Source organism: Silene latifolia, chromosome X (genome assembly GCF_048544455.1).
Source record: "Silene latifolia isolate original U9 population chromosome X, ASM4854445v1, whole genome shotgun sequence".
Lineage (NCBI taxonomy): Eukaryota > Viridiplantae > Streptophyta > Magnoliopsida > Caryophyllales > Caryophyllaceae > Silene > Silene latifolia.
This window is the reverse complement of record NC_133537.1, coordinates 271,892,957-271,914,919: the sequence shown is the minus strand read 5'-3', so window position 1 is coordinate 271,914,919 and position 21,963 is coordinate 271,892,957. Positions and strand designations below refer to the sequence as shown.

Below are 21,963 nucleotides of genomic sequence, written 5' to 3'. Positions count from 1 at the left end.
ATGTAGCATCTGTTGATAACACCTCACCGAACAACATGTAGTTCTTTATGCAGATCGGATATGCCCAAAACACTCCAGCGAGACACTTGTTTTCATCTACTATAAAATCAAAGTAAAATGAACTGCATGTGTCTTTTTTCCCAATAAGATTCTCAACAAACATTTGCGCATCAAAATTACCAATCTACGTTTTTATGTCCCTGACAAAGTTTTTGAAATTAACCTCAGTAGCACCGATGTTGTCATAACCTCCACACAGCTCCTTCCAACCTCTATAGGCTTTCACACCACCTAGTTTTAGCACCTTTACCTTTGTGATAAATTGTTTCTGTACCTCTGTCATTTTTCGGTTTCCTTTCAAGAATATTGTAGATTCCGGCGAAGCAAGTGGATGGTTATGGGCTTCATCGAATATGGTAGCAATGTAAGTTCCATTTTCTTGGTATTTGAACTGCACTAATGCACGACAGTCAATTCTTGTAATCGGTCTCACATGGCTCAGTAGTATCAGTATCAGTATCTGTCCTCTTCCTTTTCCTACTTTCCTTTACACCTTGCCTATTGCAGACAACATTCCTTAATGCAAAACTGTCTGGTAACTCATTGCCTTTAATCCTTTTTGTTGTTGCAAGTCTTGGCGTAAACCCACATATTGTACAATATTCTTTTTAGAATAACTCTGCTGATTCTAGTGTTTCGAATACTTGTCCTACTTTAGGTTTATTTTCCTCTGGACAGAATGAAATGTAGTGGAGTGCATTTAATGGTTCAATTCTTGTTCTTGGAGTCTTAAAGCTGTTATTTGTAGAACAAGACGTAGTTCCATCACTTGTACTCATTGTCTGCTTCAACAGTAGTTCAGTAAATAAGTATATTGAATATTATTGCATCAATAATGGAGTAATCGAATTCTAATATGCTCTACAAAGATTGGTAATTTATTTCGTACAAATAAAGGTTCATATATAATGTATTCCTGCCAATGTCCATTGTCATGCCTTTAAAGGAACATTTATTTTACTGCTAATGTTCATAGAAAATATTGTTGTCCATTTTGATATAACATATATAAAATGTATTGAATGTTAATGACAGTAAACAAACAAATAAACGACATAATACTGTTTCATTAATATTAGAAATATTTACAAAAGTCATTCAAGACTTTCAAAAGCATAAAGCCTATTAAGGCTTATAGTGAAAAAAAAAAGAAAGAAAAAAAAACAAGATAAGATAATACAAAATAACAATATACTAGAAAACTAACTTAATATATTTGTAAATTAATCTAACAGTTAGAGTCGTAATAACCCTCATCACCAGACTTGTCCTCATACAACTTTTCAATTTCATCTTGTTTTCTTTGTTTTTTTCTTTGTTGTGCTTGTCGTTTATGATGTCTAATTTTTTCTTCAGGACTAGACAAACGCCTGCAAAGGCACTATCTTTCAACCAGCCTTCCATTATTTGTGATAGTGATTATTCCATTTTCATTTGCCAAAACCGCGTTTCGGTAATAATCCCTTTCAATTGTCTTTTCGTTGGATCCTAAAAGGAACCAACACGACCAAGCCTTGCATATCTCGGCCATGTTTTTCTTCTCTGGCCTCCCAAGTCGTTCAAAAATAATCGAGAGAAATTCATAATTAGTAAGAAAAGTATGTAAAGGACGTGTGTCTGATGGTACATCCATCTCCACAGGAATATCCGTTAAAGTAATCCAGTTTGAAGAAAACTGGTCTTCTTGCCATTTCTTATGATTAGTGATGAAATTGTTTTTGTCTTGAATGTTCTGGTAGTAGGGTATTTGGCATTTAGAATAAGACATTGTTTTTTTTAGAAGATTGGGTAGTTTTCTGGAGAGATTAAAGATTTTGGTTATTCAAAAAGGTTTTAGAAATGAAGATTGAATGGAAAAGTGGTGGTGTACTCTTGTGTTTATATAGTGGATTAATTGAGTAGAAGAGATTAAATATTGTGAACAGTTGTGTCTTTTCAACAGTCACATTATAATCATGGTAATTAATAAACTGGTTGAAGTTATCTATGTTACTTAAACGACTATATGTATTACGAGTTCAATTTAATTGATATTTCAAATTCCTGTGTAAATAATAAAATGTACCTTTAAAAATAATATAATGTACATTTAAGGTCTGCTTTTAAATCTCTTTCATAAAACAGTACATGCACATTATGAAAATACGTAATGGACATTTGAATTAAACTGAAAGCACATTTATTTTCCATATAATGTTAGATGTTCTTTTTTAAATAATTTAATGTACCTTTAAATATAATATAATGTACATTTTCCAAACAGTGCTTAATGATATTTTAGTTGCACCTAATTATCAGAAAATGTACATTATGAATATAGATAATGGACAATTTATTTGATGGAGCAAGTTCTTTTATAATTAATATAATGTACATTCTGAAATAATATAATCTACATTCAGAAGTAATATTTAAATTAATGTGAATAGTTGTGTCTTTTCACCACATAAGCAAGTTAGAAACCGTCATTTGACTTATTGTGACTTATTGTGAACAGTTGCAAGACCACTTGCAAAAGGTAATAATTACGTGCACATCGTTATTATAGATAATGCACATTTCAATAAAACTGATAGGACATTTCTTTATGAAACGTGTACACCACAACACAACTCATTATTATTACATGCAAAACTACTTTTCAGTTACTTCAAATTGCACACTTTTCCTTTCTCATTATTTTTACATTTCTTTTCACCACAAAGTACATTTACGTTTATCATCATCCTAAAATCAAAAAAAAAAACTATAAACCCTAATTTAACACATTTCGTTATAAAATTAATATTTTTGTGGTTTCGGACAATAAATCTAGTTAACTAAATTTAATCAAATCCGAAATTAAGTTGAATTTCATTAAATTTAACTTTAACATCATCATAAAATCAATTCAACAAGGATTGAGAAAGGAATTAAATAACATTGAATGAACATACCTCAATATTGACTGTCGAAAACAATAATTCCAGATGAATGACGAAATCAACTCCGATTTTCCTTACAAAGTTTTGATCTTCAAATAACTGAATAGCTGATGAATGCAAAAGTTTGAACAAATTGAATCTGATTTTGCTTCCGAAGATTTGCGCTTCGAACACAGCAATTGATGATGAATAACTGATTTTAGATCACTAAATTTGATGTCGAAAAACAAAAATTTACAAATTAAGGAAGGATTAATGATGAAATCGATTTATTTTGTTTCGTATGGTTTGATTTTGTTCCGTAGGTTTGATATTGCTCATATGTACACTTTCTTATTTTTTGTTTTGCGCGAAAGTCTACTTTTCAAAGTAACGCGCGTCTAATCTCAGTCGTCAGATCATTTGATGGACGGTTGAGATCTGTTCTCACGGTTCTCACGATAAGCCCCGTTCTCACCGGAACTCTAGCCTAATTATTATTATTATTATTATTATTATTATTATTATTATTATTATTATTATTATTATTATTATTATTATTATTATTATTATTATTTTCAAGAAATTTATAGTCCTCTTTATTCATCCATTAAGGGGGGAAAAAGGGACAAAGATTTCATTACAAGCATATCCACTTAGGCTAAGAAATCAAAGCTTATTGAGCCTACTAGCCACATGGGCATAGTGTATAGCATAAATTTTCCCTAGGATGCGAGTACTAACACTAGATTTGATTACATAGACTATTTGCTCTATCTCAGTCTCTCTACCCTTGAATATTCGAGCATTTCGTTCTTCCCAGATGTAGTAACAAGCTGCTGCAATACTGCTCCTCAACCAGCCATTCTTCCAATGTCGACGTTTACTCTTATGCATACTCCAGAGTAATTCAGCAGTGCAGTCATGTCCTCTACCATCAATATCTAGCCAGTGAAGGAGTGCAGTCCAAATAGCATGTGAGAAGGGGCAACTGAAGAACAAATGATCATGGGTCTCTGTTGCTTGCTTATATAAGATGCACCTATTTGGTATGATCATCCCTCGACCAATGAGATTATCTACTGTCGCCAACTGCTGCTGAACTGCCAGGGAAGTGACTAGGCTATGACTAGGGAGGATAAACTGATGCTTTAAAGCTTGAGCCCATGGGAGATGAGTCTGAGCAGTCCTAAACCAGTTGTAAGCCATATCTATGTTAAACTTACCATGGACAGTCCAAGAGGAAAGTAGCTGATGAGCGGCATGCTGAGATCCAGTCCTCTGAAGAATTTCATTATTTACAGTGATGATGCTCTTGAGACTTTCAGAATGCCTATCCTTGCTTGTTAGATCCCAGAAAACCATAGTGGGGAAATTATAGGCCTGAGTCCAGGTAAACCAGAGGCCAGTTTGTTTATAGATGATGAGCCAAAGCCTTTTGGCTACCAGTGCTTTATTCCATGAAAGGAGCTCTCTAATGTCAAAACCTCCCTCATTCCAGCTTGTGTAAATGCTTTTCCAGCTTTTAAAGATCATTCTCCTGCTCCCATCCTCAGAATTCCAGAAGAAATCCTTACAAAGCTTATTGATAATTTTGATGATGCTTTTAGGAAGAATGACACAAGCCCCCCAGAAATTTGTAAGTCCAAAGATGACAGAGTTCAGGAGTTGAACTTTACCAGCATAAGAAAAGGACTTGGTAGTCTAGTTATGCAAGGTAGATTGAATTTTACTGATCAGAGTACCATAAGTCTCAACAGTGTTCCTGGCAACATTTAAAGGCAAACCCAGGTATCTAAAAGGGAATTGGCCCTCAGAAAAGCCAGTGACAAGAAGAATCTGGGCTTTAATTTTAGTAGAAACTCCTCCAAAGTAAACATCAGTCTTCTCAGTATTAGCATGAAGACCAGACCATTGAGAAAAATTCTGAAGAGTCTTCAACATAGCAGTAACAGATGGCACATCACCCCTGGTGAATATCATTAAATCATCCGCAAAAATAAGATGAGTGAGGCCAATTTTGGAACATTTAGGGTGATAAGATACATTAGGCTGTGTGCAAATTTGTCTAAGATAACGAGAAAGAATCTCCATGCTGAGGACAAAGAGATAGGGAGAGAGGGGATCTCCCTGCCTTAGGCCACTTTTTTCCTTGGAAGAATCCATGAACAGCTCCATTAAGCTTAAGAGAGAACCATGAGCTCGAGATACAACCCATGATCCAGTCTATAAACTGAGGAGGAAACTTAAAAACAGTCAGCATATCCTTCACAAAAGCCCACTGTAGTGAATCAAAGGCTTTCCTGAGATCAACCTTGATTAAACATCTAGGTATTAAAAACTTCCTACCATACCTCTTTACTAGTGACTGAGATAGCATAATGTTTTCATGAATATTCCTTCCCATGATGAAAGCAGCTTGCTCAGTCCCAATGAGTTGAGGTAGGACATTCTGAATCCTATTAGATAGGATTTTACTTATGGTCTTATAAAAAGTTGAGCAGCAGGATATGGGCCTAAAGTCTTTAACAGAACTGTTGACCTGCTTTTTGGGGATGAGGGTGATTAGGGTTGCATTTGCCTGCTTACTTAACTTGCCAGTTCTAAAGTAAGCTTGGACAGCCTTACAAAAATCAGACCCCACCAGATCCCAAGAGGCTTTGAAAAATGCAGAGGAGAATCCATCAGGCCCAGGGCTCTTATCTGAGCCAATACTAAAGAGAGCATTCTTAATTTCAGAGATATCAATAGGCTTAGTCAGTCCCATGATATCCTCTGCAGTAATACACTGGCCCTTCTGAAGAAAACAAGTATCAAGAGGAGAGGTGTCCACAGAGGTGCCAAGGAAACTTTTATAATAATCAACAAACCCAGCAGCCACATCATCTAGACCAAATCTATCCTGGCCATCTTTATCTTTGATTTGCCCAATGATTTGATGTTGCTTTCTGTCATGTATTCTAGCATAGAAATACTTAGAGGAGGAGTCATTGAAGGAAATGTGTTCAATTTTTGCTCTTTGTTTTAGCATAGTCCCTTCAGTCTTCTTGAGGTGCACAAATTTTGCAAGCAGCATCCTCTCCTGGTCCAAAAGAGCAGTAGAGTGGAGATCAGCTTGAAGTTGTTGTTGAGATTGATGAACCTGATCCTTGCAAGCTGTGATCTGGGTAGAGATGTCAGTAAAATTGTGTTTGTGCATTAAGATGAGCTTAGACTTCACATTTTTAAGCTTTGCAAAGAGCTTGAACTGGAGAGATCCATGGACAGACTCCATCCAGGCATTCTGAATGGTGGTGTGATAATCAGGGTGCTCAATCCAGCAGTTGAGGAAGCTAAATCGAGCATGGACATGTTGATCCTCAAAAACAGTAACCAGAATGGGAGAGTGATCAGAAATCCCAGGGGTTAGGAAATTTGCAGAAGTAGCAGGGAAAGTGGTGAACCAGGATGAATTGGCTAGGGCTCTATCCAGTTTTGACCGAACTCTTCCCTCAACCTCTTGCTTATTATTCCAGGTAAGCTCACTCCCAGTACCATTAACATCATCAACCTCACACTGTAAAAGGCAGGAGTTAAAATCAAGGATGTCTGCAAGGTTTGCAGGAGTCTTGCTGACATGTTCATCAGCGGTTCTGACCACATTAAAATCACCAAGTATGAGCCATTCTTTAACAGTAGGCCTGATACTAAGGAGATGAGACCAAAGAGTATCACGTTCTCTAGCACTATTACTAGCATATATCATTGTCACATGAAACTTGTGACAAGTGGCATGGTGCAAAACTTCACAGTGGATAAATTGAGCATTATAGATCAAGGGGGTGACAGTCACACTAGAAGGCTTCCATATGAGCCAGATACAACCATTATAATGCTCCTTATAGTTACTAACTACTTTATAGTCTCTAAAAGTAGTCTTAGCAATTTTTTGAGCATTCTTTTCTTTAATTCTTGTTTCAAGAACTCCAAAAATATCAATTCTATGGGATCTCAGGAAGTCCAAAACTTCCTGCTGCTTGAGAGGGTCATTTCCCCCTATGATATTCCAAGAAGAGATCTTCATTTACCTCTATCATGATGGTCCCCATCTCCCATTTCATTTTGAACTATTGCCCTAGCAGGACTGTGAAGCTTAGTTGAATCAGTTAGAGGGTCTCTCTTCAAGGCTATTTGAGACCCAACCAACCTATCCTTCTTGTTGCATTCTTAGTGCATTGCAGTAGGAGAAGAGAAGAGTTGCACCCTTGTTAGGCTAGGAGAGGGACCAACAGAGAGGCCATGATCCCCATGCCCAAAAGTGACAGCCCCCACAATACCCACTGAGGTACCACCTAGCAGACAAGGTTTAGAGTGTGCTATCAGATCTCTCTTCAAGGCTATTTGAGTATCTGATAACATGACTGTACTGCTGACAATATGAGTGTTAGGAGCAGTAGTATTCTGATCAGAGTTAAAACTGGTTTGAACAATATCAGTTTTAGCAGGCAAAGCTCTCTTCAAGGCTATTTGAGTTTGAGCCTACTGGTCAGGCTGGCTGCATTCAAGGGGTGTCTCAACAACCAGAGAAGGGCTAATCATTTCATTACCCTCCTTATCAGCTGAAGGAGCCCCCAGCATACAGGCATTAGAGTCTGCTACCATATCTCTCTTCAAGGCTATTTGAGTATCTGCTAGCAGGGCTGCACTCCTGATATTTTGGGATTTAGGAGAAGCCTTATCCCGAGGTACACAATTTGATGCACTCTCAGTCTGATTCAACAAACCTGAATCAGTGGCAAGAGAAGCAAAAGTGTTCTGAAGTGGGATAGGCTCAGATGTAGCAGGCAAAGCTCTCTTCAAGGCTATTTGAGTCTGAGCCTGCTGATCTATCTTGGTACATTCAGAGGGTGGTCTAGCATTACCCTCCTTAGCAGTAGGCTTAGTAACAGGCTTGTAGACCAACTTAGCAGCAGGCATTGCTGGAGGTTTAGTCCACTTGCATGAACTAAGCTGGTGCCCCAGTTTTCCACATCCAGAGCAGAACCAAGGTAACCATTCATAATCAATCATCTAGGTACGAGGCCCAAAAGGAGTATTAAGAGTAACCTGCTCAGGGAGAGTCTTTGATATATCAGCCTCAACCATGACCCTGACAAAAGAGAGTCTCTCCTTACAGGTGGTGGTTAAGTCAGCAAACATAGGCCTCCCAATAGTACTAGCCATCTTGCTGAGGACAACACTGGACCAAAGAAAAGGGTCTAGATCTGGGAATTTCACCCAGATGGGAATAGTGGACACCCTCTCCATGGAAGTGGAGAAAGAGGGAGACCAATGTTTCAGAATAAGAGAATGTCCACCCAATTTCCAAGGTCCTTCCTTAAGGATACTGTTCATTTCTTCCTCTGAAGCACATCTAAAACTGAACCAACCTCTCTTAAAATATTGGACTACAGGAGTTGAAATACCGCCCCCCCAACTTTTAAGGACAAAATCCCCAACTTGCTTAAGGGTAGGCTTCAATCCAATCACATTACTCATAAGGGTATGTTTCTGGTCGGACTCACTTGGAGTTACTTTCGGTTACTTGTCGTTAGGAGCACCTAGACCAAAACAATATTTATATCTCCACAAACAACTCTATTATTAGTAAAGAGGTAAGTAAAAGTCGGATCCCAAGGGACGGGTATTGATGTAGGATTTTCGATTGCAAGTAGCAGTGTCTAGGGGTGTCACGATTTGGGTTAAGATAAGAAGATCACTAAACTAAATAGCAATAAAAGTAAACAAGCAAGATGATTAAAATGAGATGTAAACAATTGATTAAAAGTACTAGGGTGTCATGGGGTCATAGGGGATTCATGGGAATTGATCATACAAACATATTCTCAAATTATAAGCAAGCAATTATTATTGTGATCGATCGAGTTGGTTTATATCTTACAATCCTAGGAAGGTTTGGGTCCCGGAGCCGAATCGATTTGATTGTACAACACCTACAAGTCGACTTAATCCTCCCTACTCAACTATATGCATGGTCTAATGAGACTCGAGTTGGTTTATATCTTACAAGTCTCATTGAAAAGGTAAGTGATGGGTAAAAAATGCAAGGATTCATAGGCTCGCATTTCATCAAACATAACATGTGCATAAGTTGAGATCACAACAAGCAAGCAAATAAATTATGAAAACATATTAAATTAAGCATGAATCATCCCCCATGTTGGTTTCCCCTAATTACCCATTAACCCTAGTTAAGGAAACTACTCACTCATTATCAAGTTTAACATGTTAACAAGGTTGTCAATCATATTAACAAAGCAAAACATGATGAATAAATGAAGATGATTAACAATAATTAAAAAGGGATTAAGAGAATCTATAAATATTATTAAAAGGCTAGACATTAAACGCCACGTAGACAAATGTGACATAGCAACAATTAATTGTGACGTGGCAAAATATAATCCACGTGGAAATACTAGCATAGTAGTACACATGAAAAAAAAAATTACCAATTTCACATTTAAAAGTTACTCTCATAATTAATGGTAAAAAACTAAATTTAGATAATTTTAATTTAATAGGATAATTTTTAAATCACTCTTATGCAAAGTGATTTAATAATAATAATAATCTATAAATGCAAAGTGATTTAATAATAATAATAATCTATAAATATAATTAAAAAGTAAGCCAAACTATCAACCATCAACTATATGTCTTATTTTAATTTCATAAGATAATTTATAAACCACTCTCATGCAAACCTTTTACATTACATTTCTCCTTGCTCTATATTTATGTATGTAAAATCAACAACTCTATAATCTAAATACAAAATCTATATATCTAACTTAAAGGCATACTAAATTACCTATCATAATCTACACGTCATATCTATACAATAATATAAAAAAAACTATCTTGAGCATATGTATAAGACATGCGACATCGTAGAATCGGTAAGAAACTTTCATTTGATAATATGTGACTAATTAATAATATTCATTCATAGAATTAAGATAGAATACTTATTATCACGTTTATGACCCCTTACTCATCTCTAACTCTTTATTTTCTCTTTAGCTCTTCCTTTTCCTTTTTGATGATTCATTTCTCCTCCTAAAATTTAACTCCTTATTTGATGCTAAGTTAATATAAATAAAGTCTTTAAAATAGGCACTTTTATTTTTTACCCTCTTTTTCTAACCTTTTGGCATATTTATATGTTATTGAAACTTTCCATTACATATAATTTTTATTAATCATTTGCATTTGTGAAAAAAATAAAGGTATATCATACATAAGATTTGTGTTTTATTTGATATTGTTTAAACAAATTTTATTGATGTCAATTTGTATTTCTCACCTTGATTTATTTTTGCAGATGGAATGGTACAATTTTCTAATTATTGCAAAGTTGGATTATGCAGTTAATTACGTTATACATAAAGTATGTTCTACGAGTTTTGTTTGTGTAATTTATATAAACTTATTGTAAAATGCACAGTTTTTTGTAATTTATCCACTAATATCGCTTTGTGGTAGATTTATTTTATACTATCTTTATGTAAACCCTCTTACAAGATTAATTGAATTATCGTTAAATGTATGTTTGTTTCTTATTCTATTTTTGTAGGTGATGTTTTCTTTGTCTTCTCATAATATTAATATAATGTGTTAAAAAAAAACTACATGGGAAATGTGTAGGCAACAGTAGGATTTAGTTGAACAAAAACTTGATATCCGTCCTTGAACTATGTTCTAATGATATTAAAAACTTATTTGGTACGTAATTGTCTCACTTGATATAAAAACAAAACATTTTTAGTTTTTAATTCGAATTTAGAGGATCTTAGTAAATTGTTTTTTTTATAACTGTTTTTGTAAAAAAAAATACAATATAGTTAAAAGGCTACTTAAAACATCTAATTTTAATTCACATGTCATTTTTACACTGGTTAATAATAAGGCTACATCAGAATTATTTATTAAAATTCTTCATAAGATTTATTAATATTGTTTGATGGAAATCATAATACCGATCATGATTTAAATTATAAAAATTAATTAACAATTTACTCACATCATTTAAATCGTACAACAAGAATAATAACAATAATCGTGGCAAAACATTAATAAACTTAGCAATATTAGTAGCATTATACAAATATACATATTGATTAATAGTTTTTTTTTCTTACAAGACCTTTTTGTCCTCAGTTTTCAGTGCGATCGCAAATATGGGCTTGCATAACACATTAACAATCTAACGTCCCAACATAGCTAGACCCGTGAATTTCACGGGTAATAAAACTAGTTATACCTAATAATGATTCCAAAATAAAGCAAAGAATAATAGAAATACTTGATGAATGATGGGAAGGTTGTCAATCTCCCAATAATAACCCAAATAATCTTCAATTACCCAAGATAAAAGATGAACAAAAGAGAAATTAAGGAAATGAGATTTTGTATTAAGACTTGATTAGAAGTTGATTACAATATTAAAGAGAGATTAGAATGATATAAACTACACTAAAGATTGATAAGAAGAACATGATAATATAATTAGACTAATGGGGTATTTATAGTGGGGATTAGGTGCACAAGTTAGGGTTTACTAAGGGCTTAAATGACGATTAAGTCCTTGAGGAATCGCTCCTCTCAGAAAAAGATGCGGGTCTACTTTTTGCCGGTCTTTCTAAAATATGCGCATCTTCATGGAGGGAGAAGAACACGTTGGGGCCTGTAACACAATCCGAGCGTCCAAGGTATCGGGACGAGCGGATTGCTGGGTGGCTGGACGAGCGGATTGGCGACTTGGACGCTCGAATTCTGGCAGCGGTTGGACGGGCGTCCCGAGGGTCAAGACGCTCGGATTCTGCCTCAGCTTCCTTTTTTTCTTTTTTTCTTCTTCCTTCTTCCAACAATCCTCCGGGATCTTGTCAGAGATGCAAGGATCTTTCCTCATCATTGCCCATCTACTACAATATGTACAAAGGCCTTCTAGTCTTGTCCTCTCTTTGATGCTTGGTCATTAGATTTGATCAATTTAGCTCTATTTTGCCATGCAAATGCAAGGTTTGCACTCCTTTCCTACCAAGGGAACAAAACCTCAAAGAATATGCAAAACAAAGGACTAAAGATAGTAAATGACTCAAATATGCACTAAAAAGCATGGGAACGAGGCTAATTCGGGGACTAAATATGCTCAAATATTGGTCACATCAAATATTCCCAAACTGAACCTTTGCTCGTCCCGAGTAAAGAGGTGACAAAAACTAGGACCGTTATTTAAACTAACCTACTAACATAGCCGATTTGAGATAATTAGCGGGTCTCACTCCGCCCCTTTAACTCACAACAAGACAACCATGAGGTAGGATGCCTTCTTGCAAGGCAAGGTGGGTCTTGCCAAAATGGCAACACATCCAAACATTAAAGCACACAAAATCAAGTAATGGATGCATCTACAAAAGAATAGCCACTTTCCTCATCTAAGTGGCGGAAATTATCTAAAGGGGAAGCAATTCAAGGGTACACACTCCTTCATAGATATGGTTTCTTCAAACTAATAAGCCTAGAAGGATACCAATAAATCACCTCCAAGTTGTGTCAAGCTAGGGTACCTTTGTCCTCAATCGTTAAATGCTTTCGTCAAGAGTAGACTCCCTATGGTGTTAGAAACACTGGAGGATCACGGAATTCCTCTTCTTGCCTAGACAAGAAGAAGGGTCGTCCCCTCTCTACCATGCACAAAACTGGATACGATGGATACAGGGATCAATAGAATTTGAGTTTCATGTGGGAGTTTGCTTTGTTGTTGTTTTCCCCCCAATTTCTTGTGGCATATAACATTTGAGAACACTTTCTTTTTGCCATTTCTTTGATGTTTGGCATTTCAATACTTGACAACTTTCAACTTTTTGCATTTTTTGAACATTTTCAAAGTCACCCCATATGTAGTGAGGGTGCCTTATATTTGAAGCATAGGAGTCTATTTTTGCTCCTCTTTTCTTTCCTTTTGATGCATTTTGCAAACTTTTTCACTTTTCTTTTCTTTTCTTGAACTCAAATTTGAACAATTTTTGTGTCCATTCCCTTTGATGACAAAATGTGGTAGAACATGGATGATGGATAGTTGCATGGTTTCAAGGGTCACCTTGGAATAAACGGTAGCCAAGGAGTGATACGGTCGTTATGTACCAAAAATAAATACCTAAGTTACAACTAACAGAAGCTAGCAGCAAGTAGGGTCGATCTCCACAGGGAGGCTAAGTTGCTAAATATCTGTCTAATTTGGTCTGTCGGATGTCACAATGTGGGGGTTTTAAAAGTGATTTTCTAAACTAAAGAGAATAAGGAAGAGGGAAATAAAAAGAAGGAAGCGGGGCATGAGATAAAGAGGAACAGCTAAGACAGACGGTTCACCATAATCGTTCAGTTAAGTAATCTAGGTCTCAGGTCAATGCAAATACGGTCTAAGGGGTAGCGAACGTCACCTTTCGGTCCTTAATTCACCCTAAAGTGTAAACAGCTTAACTTTCGCCCTCACTGCAATACCCTATTGTTCGCTACTAGTCTCGCCTCTTCCAACCTTTCGGTCCAGGTCGAGGATCACTAAGAAATAAATGCCTAATTGCGTCGACTCGATCAGACAGATACAATTAACTGCAGCATTTAACCAACAAAGACAATACCAGCATTAACCCAATAAATCAATTACTCTCCCTTCATAATTATGGATCCCCTATAGTCTTAGCATGAGAAAATTAGCTATTCACTACCATCGAATTAACAACAACAACAAATAGATAATTGAAATTCAGCATTATAAAAGACTAATAAGAATTGAATTAAAGTAATTACGATAACTAATATAGGGAAGAAGGAATTAAAGCAATAAAAATTATTAAGAGATTAAAGAAGAATGAAAAGTACCAGTAACAATTAATCCGAAAACAGAGAAAAAAGAAGAAGCGTCGTCCGTCCCCTCTACTGAGTCCCGGGAATGAATGATTTCTTATTAGGTCTAAAACTACTCTTATTTATACTAAGTAGTATCCTTATTATTAACTAGATATAAGATAAACATAAGATAAAATCTAATTGTACTCGACACTATTGTTCTCGCTGTAGCTAGTACTCGATCGAGTGATTTATGTACTCGATCGAGTACTTTTCCTGCTTTGCGCACTGAACTTCAAACGGCTGCCATTTCTTCGTTACTTGGTCAAACAGGGCTATTCCGGTGGCGTTGGAAAGCTAAGAGAACAAACTTTCATCTCCAATTGGAATCACCTGAATATCAGTTGTAGAACTCGAGATATGGCTCTCCAAAGTAGGCACTAGTAATTTGAAGTTCTTCCCTTGCTCGCCTAGCTATCTTTCTTCTTTGCGCATCTCAAAATAGCTACATTCTTGCTCCAAATTCACTCTTCCTTCAAATGCATGCTAAACGGACGGTAAAAGGCTTGATTTCACTACTTTTGGGTTCATTCCTGCAAATAAGACAAAACAAACCAAAGTAGCATATTCGGGGCATTTCGTAGCATAAAACCACGATAAAAGCATAGAAATACGTGCATAAAGTAGGCTAATAAGACTATATAAAATGCACGTATCAAATCTCCCCAAACCAAACCTTTACTCGTCCTCGGGTAAACTAAAATGCAACTAATGGAACGGAAAAGATAACTCAGAGCTAGCTACAAATGCCCACTTAAACCAATTTAATGCAGCAAACTAACACCTATAGCAAATAGTCAAATGCAAACGAGTTGTATGATGTTTATAATAAAGCTGAACCGTCGACCTTGCATGACCTTTAAAATCGGACTCTCACGGGTCACTCTTCTCTCATGAAGCAAAGGGTGAACAAATATATGTAAGAGAGAAAGAAAAATAGTCGCTCACCTAGACTACGACCCACATAAACATGCATGCAGCTAATATGATAGACAATTCTAACTACCGTACACACATTCCAACCAAACAAGGTCCTGTCACAGCCGAGGGCTTACAAAAATATGGTAAAGTGAGGCAATGGGTAAGAAAAGGCAAAACAATTATGGGAATGTGGAGGTATAGGCGGCCAAGCTAGTACCTAAACAGAACCATATGAGACATATCCATTTCCAACTCAATTATAGAATAAAGCACATGCCCTTCATTTGGCATAAAACTCACCAAACCGAACCAAACATACTCCTCAAATGATATAAATAAAGCATAGGAGCGAAACCGTCAACAAACGACATCTTTTTTTTCAAATTTTTTTCTTTCTTTCTCTATTTTTCTTCTTTCGGTTTCTTCTTTTCTGATTTTTTTTCTTTTTTCATTTTTTCAATTCTTTTTTTTTTTTCCTTTTTCACGTCATTTGTTCATCATCCTCCTTTCCTTCATAAAATACCAACTCCGAATCAACAGAATATGCGCCAAAATTTGATACAAGAGATAGTATACCGCAGAACAATCTAAACTAGTTTGACAAGGCAGGCTAAATCTGGATGTAGTTAAGGGTCAACAGGCAAATTTGGCTAATGTGGAGTTTATGGGTAAAAATGAAAGAAAAGGGAAATGTAAGCACCTCCCTGCATGTGACACCAACCACTAACCCGAATGTATGACGGCAAAAAGCAATTGAATTTCATGTATGTGCAAATTGATGAACATGTTATGCAAGGAGTAACTACTCACAATCCTACATGAAACTGGTCATAAATGACACCAGTTTATACGGCTCTAAATCTTAGAATTTATAAGTAGGTTGCCAAAATTTCAGGTCAAGTCTATATGTTCAGCTGAATTAAACATTAACTCGTAGATATGCAATAAGACAAAGCTAAAAGATATTAATTAATGCAAGGCTTAAGCAAAAAGACAGTTGCAGTGCAATTTCATCATAGAAATCTACCGTTCCGACTCAACCTATATGTTAAAATAAACGTGAAATTTTTGAATTTTAACAATTTTTCTAATTTTTATTGATTTTTTTGAATTTTAACGAAAGTGAACAACAATGCAAGCTTAAATTAAACATGATAACTGAAATGCAATGAAAACAAAATGCAGACACAGATATGGATGCATAACCTCCCCAAACCAAATCGTACAATGCCCCCATTGTACCAAAACAAGGAAAGGAAATGCAAACTGAAGGAGAAAGAGAGTAAAGACGGAAAAACTCACAAAATGCGCGAATAAAGGGACCTCCCCAAACCGACCATGAAATGGGAGGTCACTAATAGCTCCGAAATATCGTCACAAGAAGCTATCCAAGCAATGGGCGTCCAAAACAGCTCGATCGAGAGGAATAGTGGTCGATCGAGTAGAAAAGCGGTCGATCGAGTAAAAAAAAATTTTTTTTTTTTTTTTTTTTTTTTTTCGATCGAACAGAAAGTTACTCGATCGAGTAACTCGAACGAGCAGAATTCAACTGAAATTAAATAAAATGCAGAATAAAATCGCCGGGTTGCCTCCCGGTAGCGCTAGCTTCATCAGTCCCAAAGACGACCTTCTTCTTCTCACCAAACACCACAAATCATTGGTCCACTACTAGGCCTCGACGGACGCGGTAGCTTCAAAGAATCGTCAAACGGACATCCGGTCTCCACAGCTTGGCAATGTAAGAACAACGACTTCCCACAAAGATCCTCGGGTCCCAATCTATCACCTCATCACGCAGCTTTTTCCTAGACGGTGTAGCTTTATCAACACCTCCTCCTGGGTCGTCTATCCAGGCAGTTCCGGATTTCAAACTAGGAGTACCCATCTCACCTCCCTGGTCTTTGAACTCGTCGCGACCTGTAGAAGGAGAAACAAACAAATGTTCCTCCAATTTGCTCCCGAATGGGGCGGAGGTGTCATAACGGCAAAACAATATGTGACTCAGAAGGACTATCGGACGGTATATCAAAGGACTCTTCATGAGGGACATCATCACATGGCGTGATGTGTATGGGTTCCCTAGGGTCATCGGACTTAGTAAACACCAAGTCCTCCCCTCCGACATGAAAGGTAAGTGTCCCAACCCCGACATCGATAATTGCGCCAAAGATGCACAAAAAATGGTCTTCCCAAAATAACGGGAATGTCACGGTCCTCGGGTATATTTAAGACAATAAAATCTACGGGAATAAAGAAATTCCCGATCCTAACAGGTACCTCATGTAAAGCTCCTTTGGCCCGAACATAAGAATGATCAGCTAGCTGAACAGTCGTTCTAGCGCGTGTAAACTTAGTCAAACCCAATTTCAAGGCAAGAGACAAAGGTAAAATGTTGACACTAGAATCGAGGTCACATAAAGCATTATCAAACGAATGGGTCCCTATTGAACATGGTATAGAAAAACGACCTGGGTCAGACAATTTGGGTGGAGTCCCATTTCGAAGAAGTGCGCTGCACTCTTCAGTCATAGAAACATTCATTACCGTCTTAACATTACTAACATCCCTCTTAGACCAATCAATTTGATCAAGAAATTCAGAATAAGAGGGTACCTGAGCAATCATTGCATTGTAATGATCAGCGACATTAAGATCTCGGATACGGTCCAAGAAATTGCAGTCACGGTATGGTAGCGACGATTTTGATAAAGGAACTCGAACAGAATAGGATTCAACCGTACGTTCCTTTGTATCGTCACTTGGAATAGGCGTTGGTGACGATTTAACAGTTTCCGCAGCTTCTGGGGTTGATCGAGCATGTCTATTGGTCGATCGAACTATTTCCCCTTCGTCTTCACTCGATCGAGCATAATTGTTGCTCGATCGACCAGTTTGTGGACAGCGGGCCGCCCACGGGGGCGCTTGGTGAAGGGGCTCGAAAACAAGCGTTTGCATTTTGTATGGAGTCGCCACCAATTTTTATGGGAAATTGGAACCGTTCGAATACCTCGTGTCATGTCAAGACACAAAGTAGTGACATGAACACTAAGCAATCGTTACCCTTAGCATTCTATGTCTAGAATGACTCTCGTGGATGCCAATGAACACGGGTGCTCACGGAGATCTGGAGTAAGGGGTGAGGGTACGTATTAGGAAGCTCTTTTGATCGAACACCTAATCCCGCCCGCCTCGATAGCGGCCTCTACTAATGATTAGGGAAGTTATTCGTACTCGATATATCGTCGGCTATATGCATGCAATGCAACATCCATTAGATTAATCCTAGCATGTGAGAATTAGTACTAAGTCGGTGAAACACGTAATTAGCATACAATTGGGTCGAAGTAGGATTTAAGGTTGATTTACATGTGAGAAACATACAAACAATGAAAGAAATACAATAATGAAAAATACAACAACGAAAATTACATTGATTACAACGGAATAGGCGATTTATGTCGAAAATACCTTTAAAACGGATGATTTGAGAAAAAAGAATAAAAGAATAAAACACGACAGATCAGAAGGTGATAATACGATTATTAGTTAATTAATACGTAGCTAATTAAACGAGGTCAAGGCAGAAAAGGAGTTCGAGACGAATTCACCGAACAGCGCGAAGAGTAATCGCGCCCTTTGGAAGAGGCGCAGCAGTTGCCGCGTCTGTTCCAAGGGTGAGTTCTGGCTGTGAAGCCGGAACTGCAAACCGTTAATGTTATTTGTTAATTAATGGATTGATTACGATTTTAGACTCGGATGAAAGTTATTAATAGATTATTTACATATGATTGAGGTCATAAAACAGCAAAACATGGTTAAGACGGAATTAAACGGATTAATTATGTGAAGGGTCGATGTTAATGAATGATTAATTAAACCAACTAACTAAACGAATTAGACTAAACATGATGAATTGACGATGAATTAATGACCAAACAGATGAAAACTATATCAACAATGAATCCCAGAAACTCAATATGAACGAATTGAATTTCTAAAACCCGAATTGAATTTAATGACGCAAACCCGCAAATATTGATTATTAGGGATTTAAGTCGGTTTTATGACGATTTAAACATGTTAATGATGATGGATAATATGCATATGAATTATTAAACTATCATGTGAACGAATTAACAGACGAACAAACAAAGGAAATAAATTTGATACGAATTACAGAGGACGGAGGAAGAAGAAAAGAAGCGAATCTGCTGACGGCCCTCACGAAGAGGCGCAGCAGGAACTGCGCTCCTTCGAAGAGGCGCAGCAGTTGCTGCGTCTTTTCTCGACGTCTGTCTACTGGAAATCCGCAAAAACAGAGTTTTAAAGCACGGTTTTAGAAATCGGTTTTAATGAGGTACTTTCGACATAAACCTTACAATTGTTTATACAATAATAAAATACAATAAATAAAAGAGAGATTATTACACCCTCAGACTTACATGTTGACGGAACGAGAAGAACTAAGAAGATCGATTAGTGATGCTCGACGCGAATGCAAGGAAAGAGTGCCCTCGTAAGAGGAAAACGATTTAACAAGTTGATTAATTAGATTGATTGAGTGTAGTGGTCAAATTGGCCGGTCATGCAACGGAGAGGTGGTACCGGAAGATCCGAGCTTACGTGGTCGGAAGTCCAAGCACGTAGGCGCCAATTAGTAAGAACGAAGTCTAGAATGCAAAGGTAGAAGAGAAGGGCGGACACTCGCGTGAGAAATATGAGGAACGAAGGCTCCTATTTATACTAATCACGCGGAGGAATTATGGTAAGACTAGGATACGGAAGGAAAGATCCGGAAATAACCGACTTAGGTTAAACGCGGAAACTTGGACAAAAAGAAAGCCCTGGGAAAAGGCGCAGCAGGTGCTGCGTTCCTTGGAAGAGGCGCAGCACTTGCTGCGTCCTTTCCCGGGTAGGTTTCTCAAGCGTAAAAACGCGTTTGACAGCCTGTCGTATTTTAGGCATAACTTTCTCTACAAGACTCGGATTAAGGTGATTTTGGTGGCGTTGGAAAGCTAAGAAAGAGATCTAGAACTTTCTGTGAAATAGGCCCGACCCAAAAAAGTCGTTATAACCTCGTAAAATGGGCCTAAAGGTCGGGTTATCATTTTAGCTAAATGAAATGCACATTTTGTAATGTAAACTTTTAGTTTAGACCAAAGAAGTGACATGTGACTCAAAATGAGATATAATCTCAACATTTTATGACATCCTAACCTTAGGTAGACAAGCACATTGCTTTGACTCGGGATTTGACGGTTTTTAGGAAATGAAGACGGTTTTTGACCCGGACTCCAAATGTACTCTAATTACTGCCAAAACGACCGTATCGGCGCGTAGATGACAACTAAGAGGTAGACATTAATGTTTGAGCAATCACTTGACGATAAACTTACGAACTGTCACAAATCGTTCCGCGTACCAAACATGCGGCCCAATCATCACCGGGTGGTTTGCGGGAGGTGCAGAAACGAGGTGTCTACAGAGCCCCCACTTTGACTGAGGCTTGGACAAGGCGAAAGTCAAAGTATAGCCATCAGGTCAATCGAAGATTACAACCTGACGACTATGGCGACGCGAGGCGGCTCAAGGGGTCTGAGCCAAGGACCTATCGTCGGGAACATTTTAGAGTCTGTCGACTATCGGGGAGGGTCGTTTAAAGTCCATTAGACTACGTAAGGAGGCTCGCCAGCCATAAGAAGAGATCATACCTGAGACTTCTTCCTGAGATGCTTCTGGAGGTGCATAGGAGCTAAGGGTAAGACCTAAAAGATATATAAGGATTGTGCTAGGGTATGGGGCCCTAAAGGAAAGCATCGACGGGAAGGAGGCCTAAAGTAAGTTCAACTTAAGGGGTAACCAAGGTTTGGGTATAAGAACTCTAAGGAAAGATGATCCTAAAGGAATATGATCCTAAAGGGAAAAGGTGATCCTAAAGGAATATGATCCTAAAGGGAAAAAGGTGTATGAACCCTAAAGAGCTAGGTATAAACCTGGGTATATGAACCTAAAAGGACGGCTGGTATGGGAATTAAAGGCTTATGAACCTAAGAGGATTTGGGATCCTAGGGTTAAGTTTAGGAACTATTGGGTTACTAATTCTTGTTTTAAACGCGTGCGCTTAAGCTTTCTGAGGTATGAGAACTCCAAAAGGATTTCATGGGTTTATGAACCTAAGGATGTTGGGATCTAAGAATCTAGGGGGTAAGAATCCTAACTTTGGGTTTACGAACCTAAGGAAGGAGGCTTTGGTTTGGGAACTTTCGGAGAACGACACCTTTGCCGAACTCTATGAGGAAACAATAATATCGAGGGTAGCAGGACGTCGGTAGAAACTGCTGGGGAATCTGCTTGCGTCGGTCTCAAGCGAACTCTGGCAAAAACTTGAGGTTGAATCTGCTTGCGTCGGTCTCAAGCGAACTCTTGTTGGGGAATATATTGACGATTAGGAACATCTTGATCGTCATGGGAGAAATCTCGAGTGAGCAATACTGCAAAATACTGCTGCGCTGGATATAATGATCTTGAGCAATACTGCAAAATACTGCTGCTGATGGATATAAGGATTTGAGCAATACTGCAAAATACTGCTTCTGATACCTACCTGCATGGTTAGTAGCCACACAAGAATGCAATCTAATATGTGCACGTAAGCAATTATCGCATGGACGTCGAATGAGGAGACACATAGGTTTTGCACAAGTCGTTTCTTTCTAAAAGTCGTTTAAAACTTGTTCAAAGAAATTTTCGTTTGTAATGCGTATATGCATATTCAAATGGGCTTTAGACATAGGACTTGACACGACATAGACCTTATATGGATGCAAAATATAGACTTAGGTTTGACGCGACACATGGATGACTTTGACAGACTTTGTTTAAGTATGCGCAACCCCTAGCCAAGTGTGGGTGACAATGCGTATCAGTTCCAAAGGTAGAAGAATTGCAAGAATGAAGGCATATAAAGGCAAGGCATGAGCCATGAATCATCTGTCTACTAGGACTTCTTCATCGTTTGCTGTAAAAGAGACCCCTCTTGAGGCATGATGACTTGGAGAATTGATCTAAGATCTTTGTCATTGTCCGGACCGAGCACTAACTAGACTCAAATGAGAAAGGAATAAAGGAA

At 37.5% G+C, this 21,963-nt stretch overlaps 1 protein-coding gene across 1 annotated transcript; it reads right to left on the bottom strand.

Annotated features, from left to right (window-relative positions):
- Positions 1-184: 184 nt before the first annotated feature.
- Positions 185-4,946, bottom strand: LOC141620105 (uncharacterized). Its single transcript, XM_074437061.1, has 3 exons — positions 4,722-4,946; positions 3,723-4,667; positions 185-451 (listed from the first exon to the last, which is right to left on the bottom strand). The coding sequence occupies exons 1-3, from the start codon at positions 4,944-4,946 to the stop codon at positions 185-187; spliced, it is 1,437 nt and encodes a 478-aa protein (XP_074293162.1).
- Positions 4,947-21,963: the final 17,017 nt, after the last annotated feature.